Genomic DNA, 14,386 nt, shown 5'->3' on the forward strand with positions numbered 1-14,386 from the left:
AAACATTTAGTAACAGGCATCTGGAACTCACAAATATAGTATTTAACTTTACGATCGAAACAACTTGTGAAGATTTAATGACACCCTTGAATGTCAGTGTCTTCTGTGTAATTTTTGAACTTTGCTAATTCATCCTGTGGGTTGGATTGAACCATTTGGGTGAGCTAGTTTTGGTGTATGTGTACTGCATGTTCGACACCCCTGATTTAGATCCTGAAAATACTCCACTACAAGTCAAACATATCTGTATTAAAGTCATACTTAAGTATGTGCACATCAGTCCTGAACTGACCTGTACATTTTGGAGCCTACCTGACAATTGAGGGCATTTTCTATAAGGCCTTGTGTCATGGCTGAGTCAGACTACATGTTGCTTGGTCCCCAGCAAATGTTGTCATCTTTCATGACTGATACGACTTAATAGAAGATGAAGTTTCAACCAACCAGCCAAGTCAGCATTAGGTTTATTTTAATGACCACATTCCAAAAAAAGCTATACATATGCACATCCCCATGTCTGTATTATGATACAAATACAATATACTGGAATTATGTACAGCTTGTGTCAGGATAACATCTACAGACTGAATCATCAAGTATTTAGAGCTTAACATGTCTTAACGCTTCTGTTCAGACAGTACTGCATTACATTTCTAGTGTTTTACAGGGATTTTCATTCAGGACGCCACTTATTGTTTGTTATTGACAGACTCTGGCCAGGAGGCTATTATTTACTTCTATTTTTTTTGTATTATGTTTTGTTCAGTCTGTGCAAGAAGTGTTTATCCTATATTTTTGTTGTATCTGAGAAATGAGATAAGAGGAAAAAGAAATTAATACACATAGTATACATACACTTATACTACCTTTAGTTTTGTTGTTTTTGCAGGGTTTTAATGAGTATACATTGCATACTCATTAAAACCCTGCAAAAAAAAAAACAAGTACTGTAGACACCTAATACTCTGTGCGTGAATATAAAGCTGGAGGAGCTAAAGTCATGTAGAAAAAAGCCAGATTTATAAGACACACACTCTCTTTCTGCAGCTCTCTTCTCTCGGTCAAAATCAAAACGCTAAATATAAATGCAGATGACTTGACATTGTTTCATGCTGTTAAGGAAAAGGGAAGCCACTTTTCCAAGTTTCCATGATGAAACATGAAGTAGAGCAGTATTAGAGCGTAAGTGTAGAGGAGTAGAATCACATTCAGGTCACGTCTGACTGAATCTGATCAGCGATTGGTAATTACAGCTGTCAGTCATGTATTTAACCTCCCATCTGTGATCTGCCACAAACTGGCATCCCAGAGAGGTTCTGTACAGCCTGAAAACACAAGGAAGGTAGAAATGTAGGGTCTCAGGTCTGCTCAGATCACTTAAATTACAACATGCTAAAAGGTACTTATCTATATAATAATGCACATTCTGTGTCCGTCTGGGCATCCGGTGTCCCGTGTCCCCGTGTCCGATCGATGTTGCAGCACGGGAGGGCTACAATGCCGCTGTTGCACCACAGGAGGGCGTTTTAGCCAGGGGTACAATGCCGCTAGTAATAATAATAAGAGTTTATTCATTTAGCACTTTTTCCAGAAAGACTTCACAAAGAGCTTTACGATAAAATCAAAAGTAAAACATATAGGCAATAAAAACACAAAGTTACATACACAGACACAAGCTTAAAAATATAAAACTACATGTGCATAAAACCCACCCTTAACTAAACCATTACTTATGCAATCTTTGCCAGGTAACGCTAAAAAACTAAACACTGCAGCTTTTTGTTCAGTCACACAGTGTATGTCCACAGCAGGTCCCACATACCAATGTACTGGACCGGGAAAATTATATTATAATAACCTATAAATAATGACAACTCCAAATTTGTCTCTTTATTTTAGTGCAAGTAAAGTTACATTATGACACTGTTTACATCTACAAGCTATTCTCTCACAAAAAATGTGAATAACCCAATCAAATATGGACAATCTGAAATTGTGTAAGAAAATAGGTGCATTTTTTTTTTTTTTTTTTTTTTTTATATTTAAGTGAGCAGAACATTACAAAACATGTAAAAGACATGACAACAAATAAGACAAATAGCTAAACCAATGACCATTGACCCCCTGTACAATCACAACATTATCAATTTCTATCAATACCCTCTATCTGGCTGTTATTATTATTATTATTATTATTATTATTATTATTATTATTGGTTATTTAGTTATATATTTTTGTTCATTATGATTTATTATGTTAATATCATCACTATTATTACCGCTGTTGTTAATGATAAGGATTTTTTTCTTCTTTTTTTATTATCATTTATTGTTGTTACCAACTCCTTTGTCTTTTCTTTCATCTCTCTCTCTCTCTCTCTCTCTCTCTCTCTCTCTCTCTCTCTCTCTCTCTCTCTCTCTCTCTCTCACACACACACACACACACAAATGTATAATGATGAATATGTAATAAGTGCAAATCTAGTAATATTATGTCTCAGCTTATCATTTACACATGTGCATAAAAATGTATAGATCATAGCAGATCTACAAATGCACAAAATATTTAGTAACAGGCATAGGAACTGAAAATATAGAATTTAACTTTATGATCCTTACATCTTTTTAAGACTCTGTGACATCCTTAACTCTTAATGTCTTCTGCGTAATTGTTGCCCTTCATAAATTCATGGTCCGGTTTTGGCCCAGAGGCCGTATGTTTACACCCCTGGTCTACAGCTTTCATTGTGAAGGAGGTATAGTATTTCAGATGTGATGCACTTGTGTAAAGCATGTAAACATTTTCGATACAGTCCCTGTGTTGTTATTATGATAGAACTTTCATAAGTATAGGTGCAGGTTTTAACCCTCGGGTAAATCTGAAATAGAGTCTGATACTTAAAGAACTTACATTAATACTGATAAACTCAATGATTCTTTGTTGGAGCTGTGCATGGAAAAGTCAATAAAAAAACAATATGGGCCGTTCATCCTTTACTGAGAAGTGGAAGTAAAAATAGTGATCTGTTCTTCATATTTATGACAGACATGCTAGGATTTTTATATAGACATTGTGAGCCGTCTCAGACGTGGTGCTGGTTTATTACAGTGACACACTACTTAACATGAATCAGATTATTAATACATGTAATAATTCACAATACCAGACCCTGCTTTTGTTTTTATTTGCAGTGTATTCTCACCAGGTTTACAGTGATACACTTTGTTTAGATTTTTTTAGTATGAAAAGGGAAAATACTCGAGCTTACGGATCGATTTTCATACCTGACTCCTGTTCTTTGTTCCTGACATGAACCGAAGCCCCTGAAAACAGCTAAAGTTTTCCCACTGGTTACATCTCCAGCACCAAATCTAACAATTGTAGTATCCAGCTCCCTGTTCTGAAGTCTTTACGCTCTTGACATGCAGTTGAGCTGTAATCATACACAAATTGCTCCTATTTTGGCAACTCAGTTCAGCGCAACAGAGAAAAATGTCTCCAAAAAAAGGAAACTAATTGAGCATGACGTGAATTTGACGTCTTTTGTAAAAGTTGAAGCCCTCAAATGCCGCATAGTATCAGTGTGAAAACCTTTTTCTCAAGTATAAAATAAATCTAATAAAAATGTACCTGACTGATATGTGGAGACGATCTCCAATACCCTGCAGGATTATGACAACAGACTCCTCTCCCACTGATTTCCTGTTTTGTGCTGTCACGTTGTGTCATGGTCCGTTGTTGTGTTTCCCGTTGTGTGTTCGTCGTGGCAGCTCCTGGAGGCCGGCGCTGACAGCAGCCTGCAGAGGAAGAAGAGACAGAGCCAGGACTTTCCTCAGCCCTACATCGCTGCCAAGTTGGAAACTCTGCCTGAGACCTTCACTCTGGGCGATGAGAAGACGTACAATGGCCACTACAACAAGCCGCTCCCTGGACAACAGCAGTACCGCTGCTTTGTCCTCGCCGACCTGATGGACCACGAGTCTGTGAGTGGCCCTTATGTAACTCTACATATCAACACAGCTTCCCATATGCCCTTGTTCCACTTGAGACATTAATTCATACATTCTATTAACACACAACTCTGTGAATACCCTTGTACCTCATGATAAAAAATTATTACTAGAATATATATTTGAATGTGGCTAAAGGATGGAGTTTAATGTAAGGAGAAATGGCATGTGGCAGGAAGGATTTACATACAGTTTTACAAAATAAATCAGCCAGACGATGGTGAGTACAACCTCCTCTCCTCCACTTGTGTATCAGCATGTGTGATAGTGACTGCGATTCTGGCCCTTCGTAAGATTTCTTGACCAACTGTTACACAAATGCAGGCCAACTGGGCAAGTTGAGTTGGAAAAACAATGAGAAACTTTGTTGTTTAGTAATTTTTTATATCCTGAAAGAAGCCTAAATGGCATGTGTGGAGTTTTAGAACTTGTAGTGTCAGTAGCAAGTGTAGTATAGTGTCTAGTATGTAGTACAGTATGTAAGTGTAGTATAGTGTCTAGTATGTAGTATAGTATGTAAGTGTAGTATAGTGTCTAGTATGTAGTGTAGTATAGTGTCTAGTATGTAGTATAGTATGTAAGTGTAGTATAGTGTCTAGTATGTAGTGTAGTATAGTGTCTAGTATGTAGTATAGTATGTAAGTGTAGTATAGTGTCTAGTATATAGTATAGTATGTAAGTGTAGTATAGTGTCTAGTATGTAGTGTAGTATAGTGTCTAGTATGTAGTATAGTATGTAAGTGTAGTATAGTGTCTAGTATGTAGTGTAGTATAGTGTCTAGTATGTAGTATAGTATGTAAGTGTAGTATAGTGTCTAGTATGTAGTATAGTATGTAAGTGTAGTATAGTGTCTAGTATGTAGTATAGTATGTAAGTGTAGTATAGTGAATGGTATGCAGTATAGTATGTAGGTGTAGTATAGTGTCTAGTATGTAGTATAGTATGTAAGTGTAGTATAGTATGTAGTATAGTATGTAAGTGTAGTATAGTGTATAGTATTTAATATAGTATGTAAGTGTAGTGTAGTGGATAGTATGTAGTATAGTATGTAAGTGTAGTATAGTGTATAGTATTTAATATAGTATGTAAGTGTAGTGTAGTGGATAGTATGTAGTATAGTATGTAAGTGTAGTATAGTGTATAGTATTTAATATAGTATGTAAGTGTAGTATAGTGTATAGTGGGCCGTATCTACTAAAGGTTTGCATGTATTAAATCGTGTGCAAACTCATTGCAGACGCAAAAAAATGTACAAACTGATTTACCTCACAGTGCGCACTAAGGTTTGCGTCTTTCAAAGGTGCATAATAAAGCGTCTGCATCCAGTTAGTACATTTGCCACAATGAATATGTAATATGGGGCATTTACACGCAGTTGTGTGTGTGCTGGGAGGAAAAAATGTAAATATATTAATTTAGCACACACCGAGTGATTTATCAAACCTGAAAGCAATTTTGCTCATAGAAACTGTGTCTATTTTTAATACATCTCAAAGGGAGGTGGAAACGGGTTGGATGTGTAATTGCGCACACGTGGAAGTGGTTAGGAGACATCAAAATGATGAAACGAGATGCAGAGAACGCATTTTTCACCCTTGTGTGAACATTTTTAGAGTGACGGAAGAAAAAAATAATAGAGCCGTATGGTGTATCCCAGAGCAATTTCAACAGCATATTGTCTCCTGTAGCACACGCAAAACCCTCATTTAAATAGGGCAGTCTCCAAGACTTTACACCCGTTGTAATTTGTGCAAGCAATCTTTGTAAATCACCCGCAAACCGCGGTTCAACCCCACACGCAAAATTCTAGATTGCACAAGCAAATTAGTACACGCAAATTGGGATCTTAGTAGATCCGGCCGTGTATGTAGTATAGTATGTAAGTGTAATATAGTGTATAGTATGTATTATAGTATAAATGTAATATAGTGTGTAGTATAGTATAAGTGTAGTATAGTATTTGTCTAGTATCTATTTGGAAGGTCTTGTAATTTGTGTTTATTTCATACGATAAATGTTTGGCAGAAAATTAGTATTCTTCAGACGTTAAAAAAGAACCATATAAATGTATTATTATTCCATGTTTCAGTTGTGGATAACATTTCCATCCATTTGAATTACATAGCTTTAACATAAACAAACTGAAAAATAAATTTAAAGAAAATATATAATATATATTTTTCAGTCAAATACAAACAATCAAGAAAAAAATGAGATTGTAACTCTTAGTTTGCTTTCAATAAATAAAATAAGATTTATTATTATTATTATTTATTCAAGGTTCATTTGTCACATACACAGTTACATATAGTACAATGGACAGTGAAAGATATTTTGTAACTGCAGCATGTAGTAAAATAGGGAAAAAAGACATCCAGAACATAAGATCAAAATATTTATTTTTAATTCATAGAATTATGCCCTTATTTGTGTCATTTATGCTCGACAAACATGTATCGCATTAAGATTATTTGTTGGTTTATGGTAAAAGGCTTTGTGCAAATTTGGAGAAGAGGAATCCTACTGTGCAAAATGTACAAAAGACGATGGGATACTGCAGAATATTTACATCTTATCCTGGTTTCTGACCACGGATAACTCCACATGCAGGTATGGATAATGTCAAGTGTTAAAACTGGAAAAAACAAAAAAAACTCAAAACCTTGTATCAAACAGATTACAGGATGAGGTTTTCACACATACAGTGTATTGGAGCAGGTGAGGTCACAAAGGAAACCCCTGGAGCCATAGAACATAGGTACAGGCTGTAAACATGACTCACAACTGCACAAACTGCACACACAGGAGCCACACTGTTCCATGTTCCCTGTAAGTACCATCACCATCCAAATAGAACTACACTATAAACTAGAAGCACTCGGAGAGCGCAGACCTCCGCCAAGGCTGATCAGTGGCCCCCCCCGTGGGCCCCCCCACCCCCGATCACCACCAAAATTTAATCATTTCTTCCTTATCCCATTTCCAACAAACCCTGAAAATTTCATCCAAATCTGTCCATAACTTTTTGAGTTATGTTGCACACTAACGGACAGACAGACAAACAAACAAACAAACAGACAAACAAACCCTGGTAAAAACATAACCTCCTTGGCGGAGGTAAAAAATGACTGTAGAATTAACACCAAAAAGTTGTATAATTGCAACATAAAAAACTTTAAGCGACAATACAATGCAAAGTTGTTTATTTGAAAGGATTTTTGTGTTAACGATTAAATCAAATATAGCTGTAGTTTTTACAGGAAGAGTATGATAACAAAACTAGATTTGTTTGAAGAAATTATTTATTTCTATTGTTTTGAGAAAATAAAACTGTAAGCTGAAAAACAATGCGGTGCTGTTTAAACTGCAAGACCATAATGTTGAAATAACAGCCTATTCTCATATTTTATCAAAAAATGTTTTAATTAAAAAAGTAATAAAGAAGTTAATTTAACATTTTAAACCTATAAATATCACCAAAATCAATGTTAAATATAAATGTTTAAAATGTTAAACCTACATGTAATTCTGTAAATATGTTTACAGTTTGATGTGTTTTTTACAGTATTGTTCTGATAACCACAACTGCCTTTTTTTTTTTTCCATAAACACAGCAGGATTGTTTTTTTTTTCACCATGTAAATTAGGGCTGTATGATATTGGCAAAACTTGTGATATGCGATTTGGGTGTATAGCATTGCGATAAGAATAATATTGCGATATTTCTTGTTCACCTATAGAAATACCAATTTCATCTTCCAAGAAAAATGTTCCTTAAAGGTGCGGAAAAACTTTCGTGACCAATTTTTCATCAAATTTGTAACACCTCAGTCATAGCCTAAGTATCATGAATCTGTAAGTCTTTCTGTGATTACTCACCTGAATCTCTTGCATTACGGTAAACAATTTCGAAGTGCCATCCAAAATTCTGAAGATGCCCGAGTTACCTCCCACCTCTGTTTGTAAACACATGGTTTATTTATGGTGGGTGGCACTAAGAAATTGTTCACCGTAATGCGAGAGATTCAGGTGAGTAATCACAGAAAGAGTTACAGATTTGTGATACTTAGGCTATGACTGTGTTACAGATTTGATGAAAAATTGGTCATGAAAGTTTCCCGCACCTTTAACAATGTTAAAATGAGCCAGCTGTTTGTATGCTGACTCAATTATTTATAATTTAAGACAAAATACTAATCAGTTACACAATTCTGTCCAAGAACCTGGTGATGCTGCTACCATAGACCCTCAGACACAAACATAGTCAAATATTTTGTCATTTTATCCACATGTAATGTGAATGTGATGGATTTCATAATAACAAAAGTACCAGAGTACCACCATGTAAGAGCTTTAACAAAACATTATTCCATTGCTCACCTGGTTTGGTAAATACTGCATATAATAATAAAATCTTTAAATGTAATTGTTCAGGCCTGGCCCAGAGTTGCGCTCTGAAAATATTCACATCTTTTCAACATTAATAACATGTAAACGTGCATTCAAGCAGCAGCAGTAGCATTACTTCAGGTTTTTTTGTCAGAAAAACTAGTTTGTTAGAGTGATAGAGAAAACCACTCTGGTACCCCATGGTGTGTAAAACAGAAAGGTTATGGGAAAAAAAAATGATTGCACGTCGTTGTGATATGAATATTGCACACTCTGTTATCGCGATAAGAATTTTTTCTTTTTTTATATTATGCAGCCGTAGTGTAAATGCAATTAAAATGAATACATATGCCCAGGGTTGCCAGACGATACTTTCACCCTCTGTACAATGTATGATCAATAAATCAAAATATCCCATAATGTACAATAATTTGACCCCATCAGTACATAGCCATTAACAAACGCAAACAGAATCCATCCTGCACTCCGCCTGATGTTGTACATGTTGTTTCACGTGCTTCTTTACAGCCAATCAACGCACAGCTTAGCATGAGTGACGCGTGATGTAGCACGGTGACATGAAATGTAAACGAAAGTTTCCTACGGTTTCAGCAGCCCAAGTGAAATATTATTTAAAGGGACACATGATTGTTATTTTAATTTTTGATTCTAAAATTTTAAGGTTTCAGCAGCTCAAGTGATGAGTTGTTTGAAGGGTGTTTTGAAAGTGTGTTTTGAACACAATAAAAACGTAAAAACGCTTTCTTCAGCAAGTTCTTCAATTATCAAGCATTTTAGTCATTTAAGTGGATTGACTGGTGTTTATTCCTAATGTAAAACAGACTAAGTCTCAAAATATTTATGATACAGGACCTTGATGATTAAGAGGATGGTTAAATATATCCTGTCACTGTGTTCTATGGTATCCCAGGACACGGTCTTATGTTTTGGACTCACTGTTGGTATTCTTCTTCTGAGACTCCATTCAAGTAATATTACATCCCTTGAAATTCCTCTTTTGGACTTCATTTGTTAAATGATACGAAAATGAAAATAAAAATTTGATTGCAAAAAAAAAAAAAAAAAAGAGGATGGTTAAATATGACTGACATGCAGCTCATCCTGTACACCACACACGTGGGGGCGCTGTTTTGCTAATTTTTTCCACCAGTGCTGTTAGTTTATTTAAGGGTAAAACTGCATTATAAGCTCTACTATACACAGTCTGTGATCATGTTTTACTGAAGCAGATGGTCCTGAGCAACGTCAAATTGGATATGTACAATAATTTTCTTCAAAATACGATCATATGAAGCTTCTGGTACAATAATTTGTCATTTCCCGTCTGGCAACACTGCATATGCCTAATAGAGAGACTGGATATACTTAAACCTCTCTTCAGTCCTCTATTAGACTCTATTATATTTGTGATATGATTAAAATACTGTGACAACTACCTAACTTTGCCATTAACTTCAGGGAATAAGTGAGTAAAAGTAATTCTAAGTATAAATTCTCAAAGTGTATACATAAACTGTTGATAATATTATACAATTATTCAGTGCAGCCTGTTATGAGATATTGACCTGTTGTCGCTGCTTTCATATTTATTATGTTTCCAATTTTCTAGAAAACAGATGGATTATGGTGTTCTGTTATAACTTGGAATTCTATAAGAGCCTTTTCACACCTGAAAGTCCAGGCTTTATCACGCAGTATTTCTATGAAAAAAAACTTCTGTGCTGGTTCTTTTTGTTCTTCTTTTGTTCCCGGGGTGACAGTAGCTTGCCATGACATCCTATAATTGGTGTGAAAGCCCAAGTCGTTCCAAAAAAGTGTTTTCACATTAGAAAAGACAAACCCATTGGTTTGTTTGATCCAGACCAAGACCTTCTGTTTTCAGAGGACCATGGTTGGGTTGTTTGGTCCACAGGAGGTTTCACACCTTCCAGTTCCATTTGAATAACACTGAAAAGGGAATACAGGTGTGAAAGTATCTAAGCAATTAAATACAGTGTGAAAATCTCCTACGAATGCAATGTATTTATAAGTTTTTCTATTAATTTTATCAGTTTATTTTTTGTCTACCTGCACATTCAAGACAGCTCACTTTGCAATGCTTGAAATATTTTTTACTCTGTTTGTATTTTTCTTCAAAGTCTGAATGAATTAATTTGAGTAATTCAGAGGGACAGTCACTTCTGCTCAGGTGCTTTATGTTCAGCTCTATTCTGTTCTTTTTAACCCTTTAACAATGGCTGCATTCTGCACTTCGCAGCATTTGAATGACTGTAACTCCTGAACTGTTGCACTATCCACAAAATTTAGAAAGCTGAGATCCTGAGCTTTCTGACACTACAGTCACGGAAAAAATTATTAGAGCATCAAAAGTCATCAAAAACAATGGCTATGCAATCAAGTACTACCTCCTGTATGTATCATGTGACTAAAACAGACAGAAAAGAAAACATGGAATGTCTAAAAGCACTGTTTTTGTCAGTACAGTGCCATAGCTATTGATGTAAGAACTGAAGTGATTTTGTTTTTTATCAAGAAAACATGGAAAATGACTAGATATCAGCTCTGAAATTAAACTCTTGAGAGCTATTTTTGTTGTTATCATCAAGGTGCGATTTACTGGGGGGGATCAACCCCCCCTCTGGTTTTTACATCCCTGCTTCTGCTCAGTGAATTTCATCCTCGGGGGGGACAACCAACCAACTGAAATAACAGGCAGGTTGTGGCAGTTTTCTTACACCTATATGCTACATTACTGGCACTAACGTTCACCTGAACTGAACTGTTGGCAGTCTCAGAATTCGCAAATGTCCCCATGCACTGGAGCGCCGTAAAGGGGGGGTAAACATGAAAAATTCATGGGGCCCAGCATCTATGTGTCCAGTGGATACAGGTTAGAAGTTGTGAAAATTTTGCATAACATCTACTGTATAATAGAGGAATAGAACCTGGGAGTTGGACGTTGAAAATATGTAAAGTTTCACTTTCATTTGACGCCAGTGTTAGTTCCATTAGTTATGAACCACACCCTCATGTATGTAACTGCCAACATAACCCCCCACCCCACACCCCCCGCCACTCAAAAAAAAAGAACAAAAAATCAATACCCCCCCCTCCGGTTTTTTAACAAATCGCACCCTGGTTATTATTATATTTGTCCAAACAAATGTACCTTTAGTCGTACCAGGCATTAAAATGAACAAGAAACTGAAGAAAACAAGGGTGGTCTAATATTTATTTGTAAATAACACTAGAACTCTATTACAAGCAGAAAGGAACTGTTTCAGAGATTTTCACACAGGCTAAAAAACACCTGGGAATAACAAAAAATATAAAGCCATAATATGGATACTGAATGTTCAAGGCCAAAAAGCATGTTTGAGCAGATGTTTTTATTTTATTTACTTTTTAATAGATTTTATTTAACCAGATTGAGTCCCACTGAGATTGAGATCTACAGATTTACAAGGGCGGCGTGGCCAAGAGGTCGGCAGCAGATGCCATGAAAGAAAACAGGTTTCACAGACAGGTACTAACAATAAATTAAAATAAACAGTAATATTGTAATAACAGAAAAATTAGACATTTTTTAAAGGGCAGTTAATAAAGTGCAAAAATTTAGTTGAGGTCACCGCAATTTAAAAACACAGGCACTGTAAGATAATTGAAAGTTTATTTCTGCAATCTCAGAAACTTTCGTCATGGATATTTACAGTTATTTCTGATAAAAAATATGCTAAAAACATCAAGTCCATTTTTTTTTCTATTTTACTAATACACACTCTTATAATAATGATAATTAATGGTCAGTTATTAAAAGTTAAGTTCTTCTTGAAAACAAAGATACAAAAGAATTGGCAAAAAAGACATTTTCTGACACTTTTATTGCAAAGAAAACACTTAGGCAGCCTGTAAAGGAAGTCTTATAAGGGTTTTAAGCTCTACTGAAGGTTAATGACCCAACATCATCTTATGGAACAAAGTGTGTGTTCCATCTGTCCTTCTGATGTACACCTTTGCGTTTTTCCCACTTCTAATACCAGGTTTCTGCCTTATGTGTGCTCATGTGTTGAAACATACCATCAATGGTAACAATAGTTGAGACCTTGGATAATACAATTCAGTAGACTTGCAAAGATTTCAACCTTTGTGAAGCATGTAATGTTGTCAGAAGGCTCTATGGTCTTGCTTTATGGTAACATGACAGTCTGTTCTGCTGTTAAAGTGGAATAACTCACATTGTAGAGTTTTCCTGCTATTTACTTGAACCCTTGGTGTTAAAGAGTAACACAGATAAACCCTGGCAAAAATAGAAATGGTGGATGTCATGAACTCCGTATTCACTCCTATAGCACGTAAATACAACCATCCTGGCTTATTGTTGCCACATGAGAGAATGGTAAAGTTGAGTATTAGACTGGATTAAGCTGTTAGTTGCAGTCTGGCTTGTATGCAGCAGTGCAGTGTCAGGAAAAGTTCACCAAGGCGGCACTTGACACCTCTTGCCCTTTAATAAATCATAAAACTACACCAGAGGACGAGGCGGCGGCTAAAGAGACGTGGAAGGGGTTTTAATATGCCAATCTCTTGGTGTTTTGTCTACATCCGTGGCCTTTTAAAATCAGATGAATAGTTCTCATAAAACTATGTTAAAACTTCATTTCTACCCTGTGGGTCACTTTCTAGTACCTAAGACTGCAGAGTGTATCCAGTGCATTTTCTAAAGTCCTTGCAATCCTTGGCAAACAGAGCAGAGTTTGTTGCGAATGGCATTGTTGTTTTTCCTCCCCCGGTGTTTTCTATCTGTGGAACAAAAGAGCAGCCCCTCAGGCAGTGGTGCATACATGCCGAGCACGTCTGCACCGAGTCGCATCCTTGAGCCATGCATGCATTTGTAGGCAGGTATATCCGTCAGGCAGCGGAGGCACTATCCCAGCTGTCACTCACAGGCATCCTGCTTCAGGAGCATCTTCAGATCACCTCTCTAATTTGAAGTGCTTTTGTTCTTCAGATCTTTAATTTGCCCCTCATGGCATCTTCTTTTAAATATGTTAAGATCTGACAGAGAGGTTTGGGTCCAGAATAGAAAATGTGGCGTCTGCTTTTAAACAGGTTCGGTGTTTACAGGAATCCAGCAGCTACTATCTACTAGAACAGCACTGACAGGGCATGATTCTGCTGAAAGCAACAATGTACTTCATCTACTGTTTTTTCTTCACTTATGGACAAATAGTAAAAACAACAGATGATACACCTTAAAAGATAAAGTATACTCCACCTGACACTGGAGAAGATCCACTGTTCTACAAGAGGATGTGCTCAGAAGTTCTATGATATGTGGAAACTAGCAGAGGTGTAGTCCAGGGTATACAGGGGTATATGTATATTTTTCCGTCATCATTGCGTATAACCACGTCTAAATCCCCCTGATGCGCATCATTCAGTAGTATCTGAGCTAAATTGCCCATTTTTTTCCCTAGGATGGTGAAGCCATGACCCGCCCTACTCTGCCTCTAATTGGCTAGTACTCACTGCCTTCCCTGATTAGATTGATTAACTTTAGGCATGAGGACTGATGAGCCAATCAGAGGCAGAGTAGGGCGGGTCATGCCGAGGAAAATACTGATAACTAGCGCTGGCCACCTTTGGAACCTGATAGGACTTTACCATTGGTGCCCGTTCCACTCCATTTGATTGACAGGTCACTGCTCGTCTCGTTGAAAGATGCTTGATTATTGGAAGTGCAAATGAGAATAGCAGAATAAATGTCTTTCAACTGACTGATGAATATTGAGAGAACCTACTTTCATGGAGTACATAATTCTGAGGTAAATTTAAGGTGGTTTCCAAATGAGTCACTGTTTTAGACTACTGGTCATATGACTGCACATTTAGAGAAGAGATGTTGCCAATGATTAAACTGTGTGAGTAGGCTGACGTTATGAAAGGCTAACGTTATGAAAAGCT

At 36.4% G+C, this 14,386-nt stretch overlaps 1 protein-coding gene across 8 annotated transcripts in view; it reads left to right on the forward strand.

Annotated features, from left to right (window-relative positions):
* The window catches only part of ptprfa (protein tyrosine phosphatase receptor type Fa), a 563,163-nt gene that overhangs the window by 426,709 nt on the left and 122,068 nt on the right, over nucleotides 1-14,386 (forward strand). For all 8 annotated transcript variants that reach the window (XM_030132451.1, XM_030132452.1, XM_030132453.1 and 5 more), the window contains one exon: nucleotides 3,772-3,984. In XM_030132451.1, the coding sequence (XP_029988311.1) occupies nucleotides 3,772-3,984 (213 nt within the window). The remainder of the gene's footprint in view (nucleotides 1-3,771; nucleotides 3,985-14,386) is intronic.

The sequence above is a fragment of the Sphaeramia orbicularis genome, chromosome 4 (assembly GCF_902148855.1).
Source record: "Sphaeramia orbicularis chromosome 4, fSphaOr1.1, whole genome shotgun sequence".
NCBI classification, from domain to species: domain Eukaryota; kingdom Metazoa; phylum Chordata; class Actinopteri; order Kurtiformes; family Apogonidae; genus Sphaeramia; species Sphaeramia orbicularis.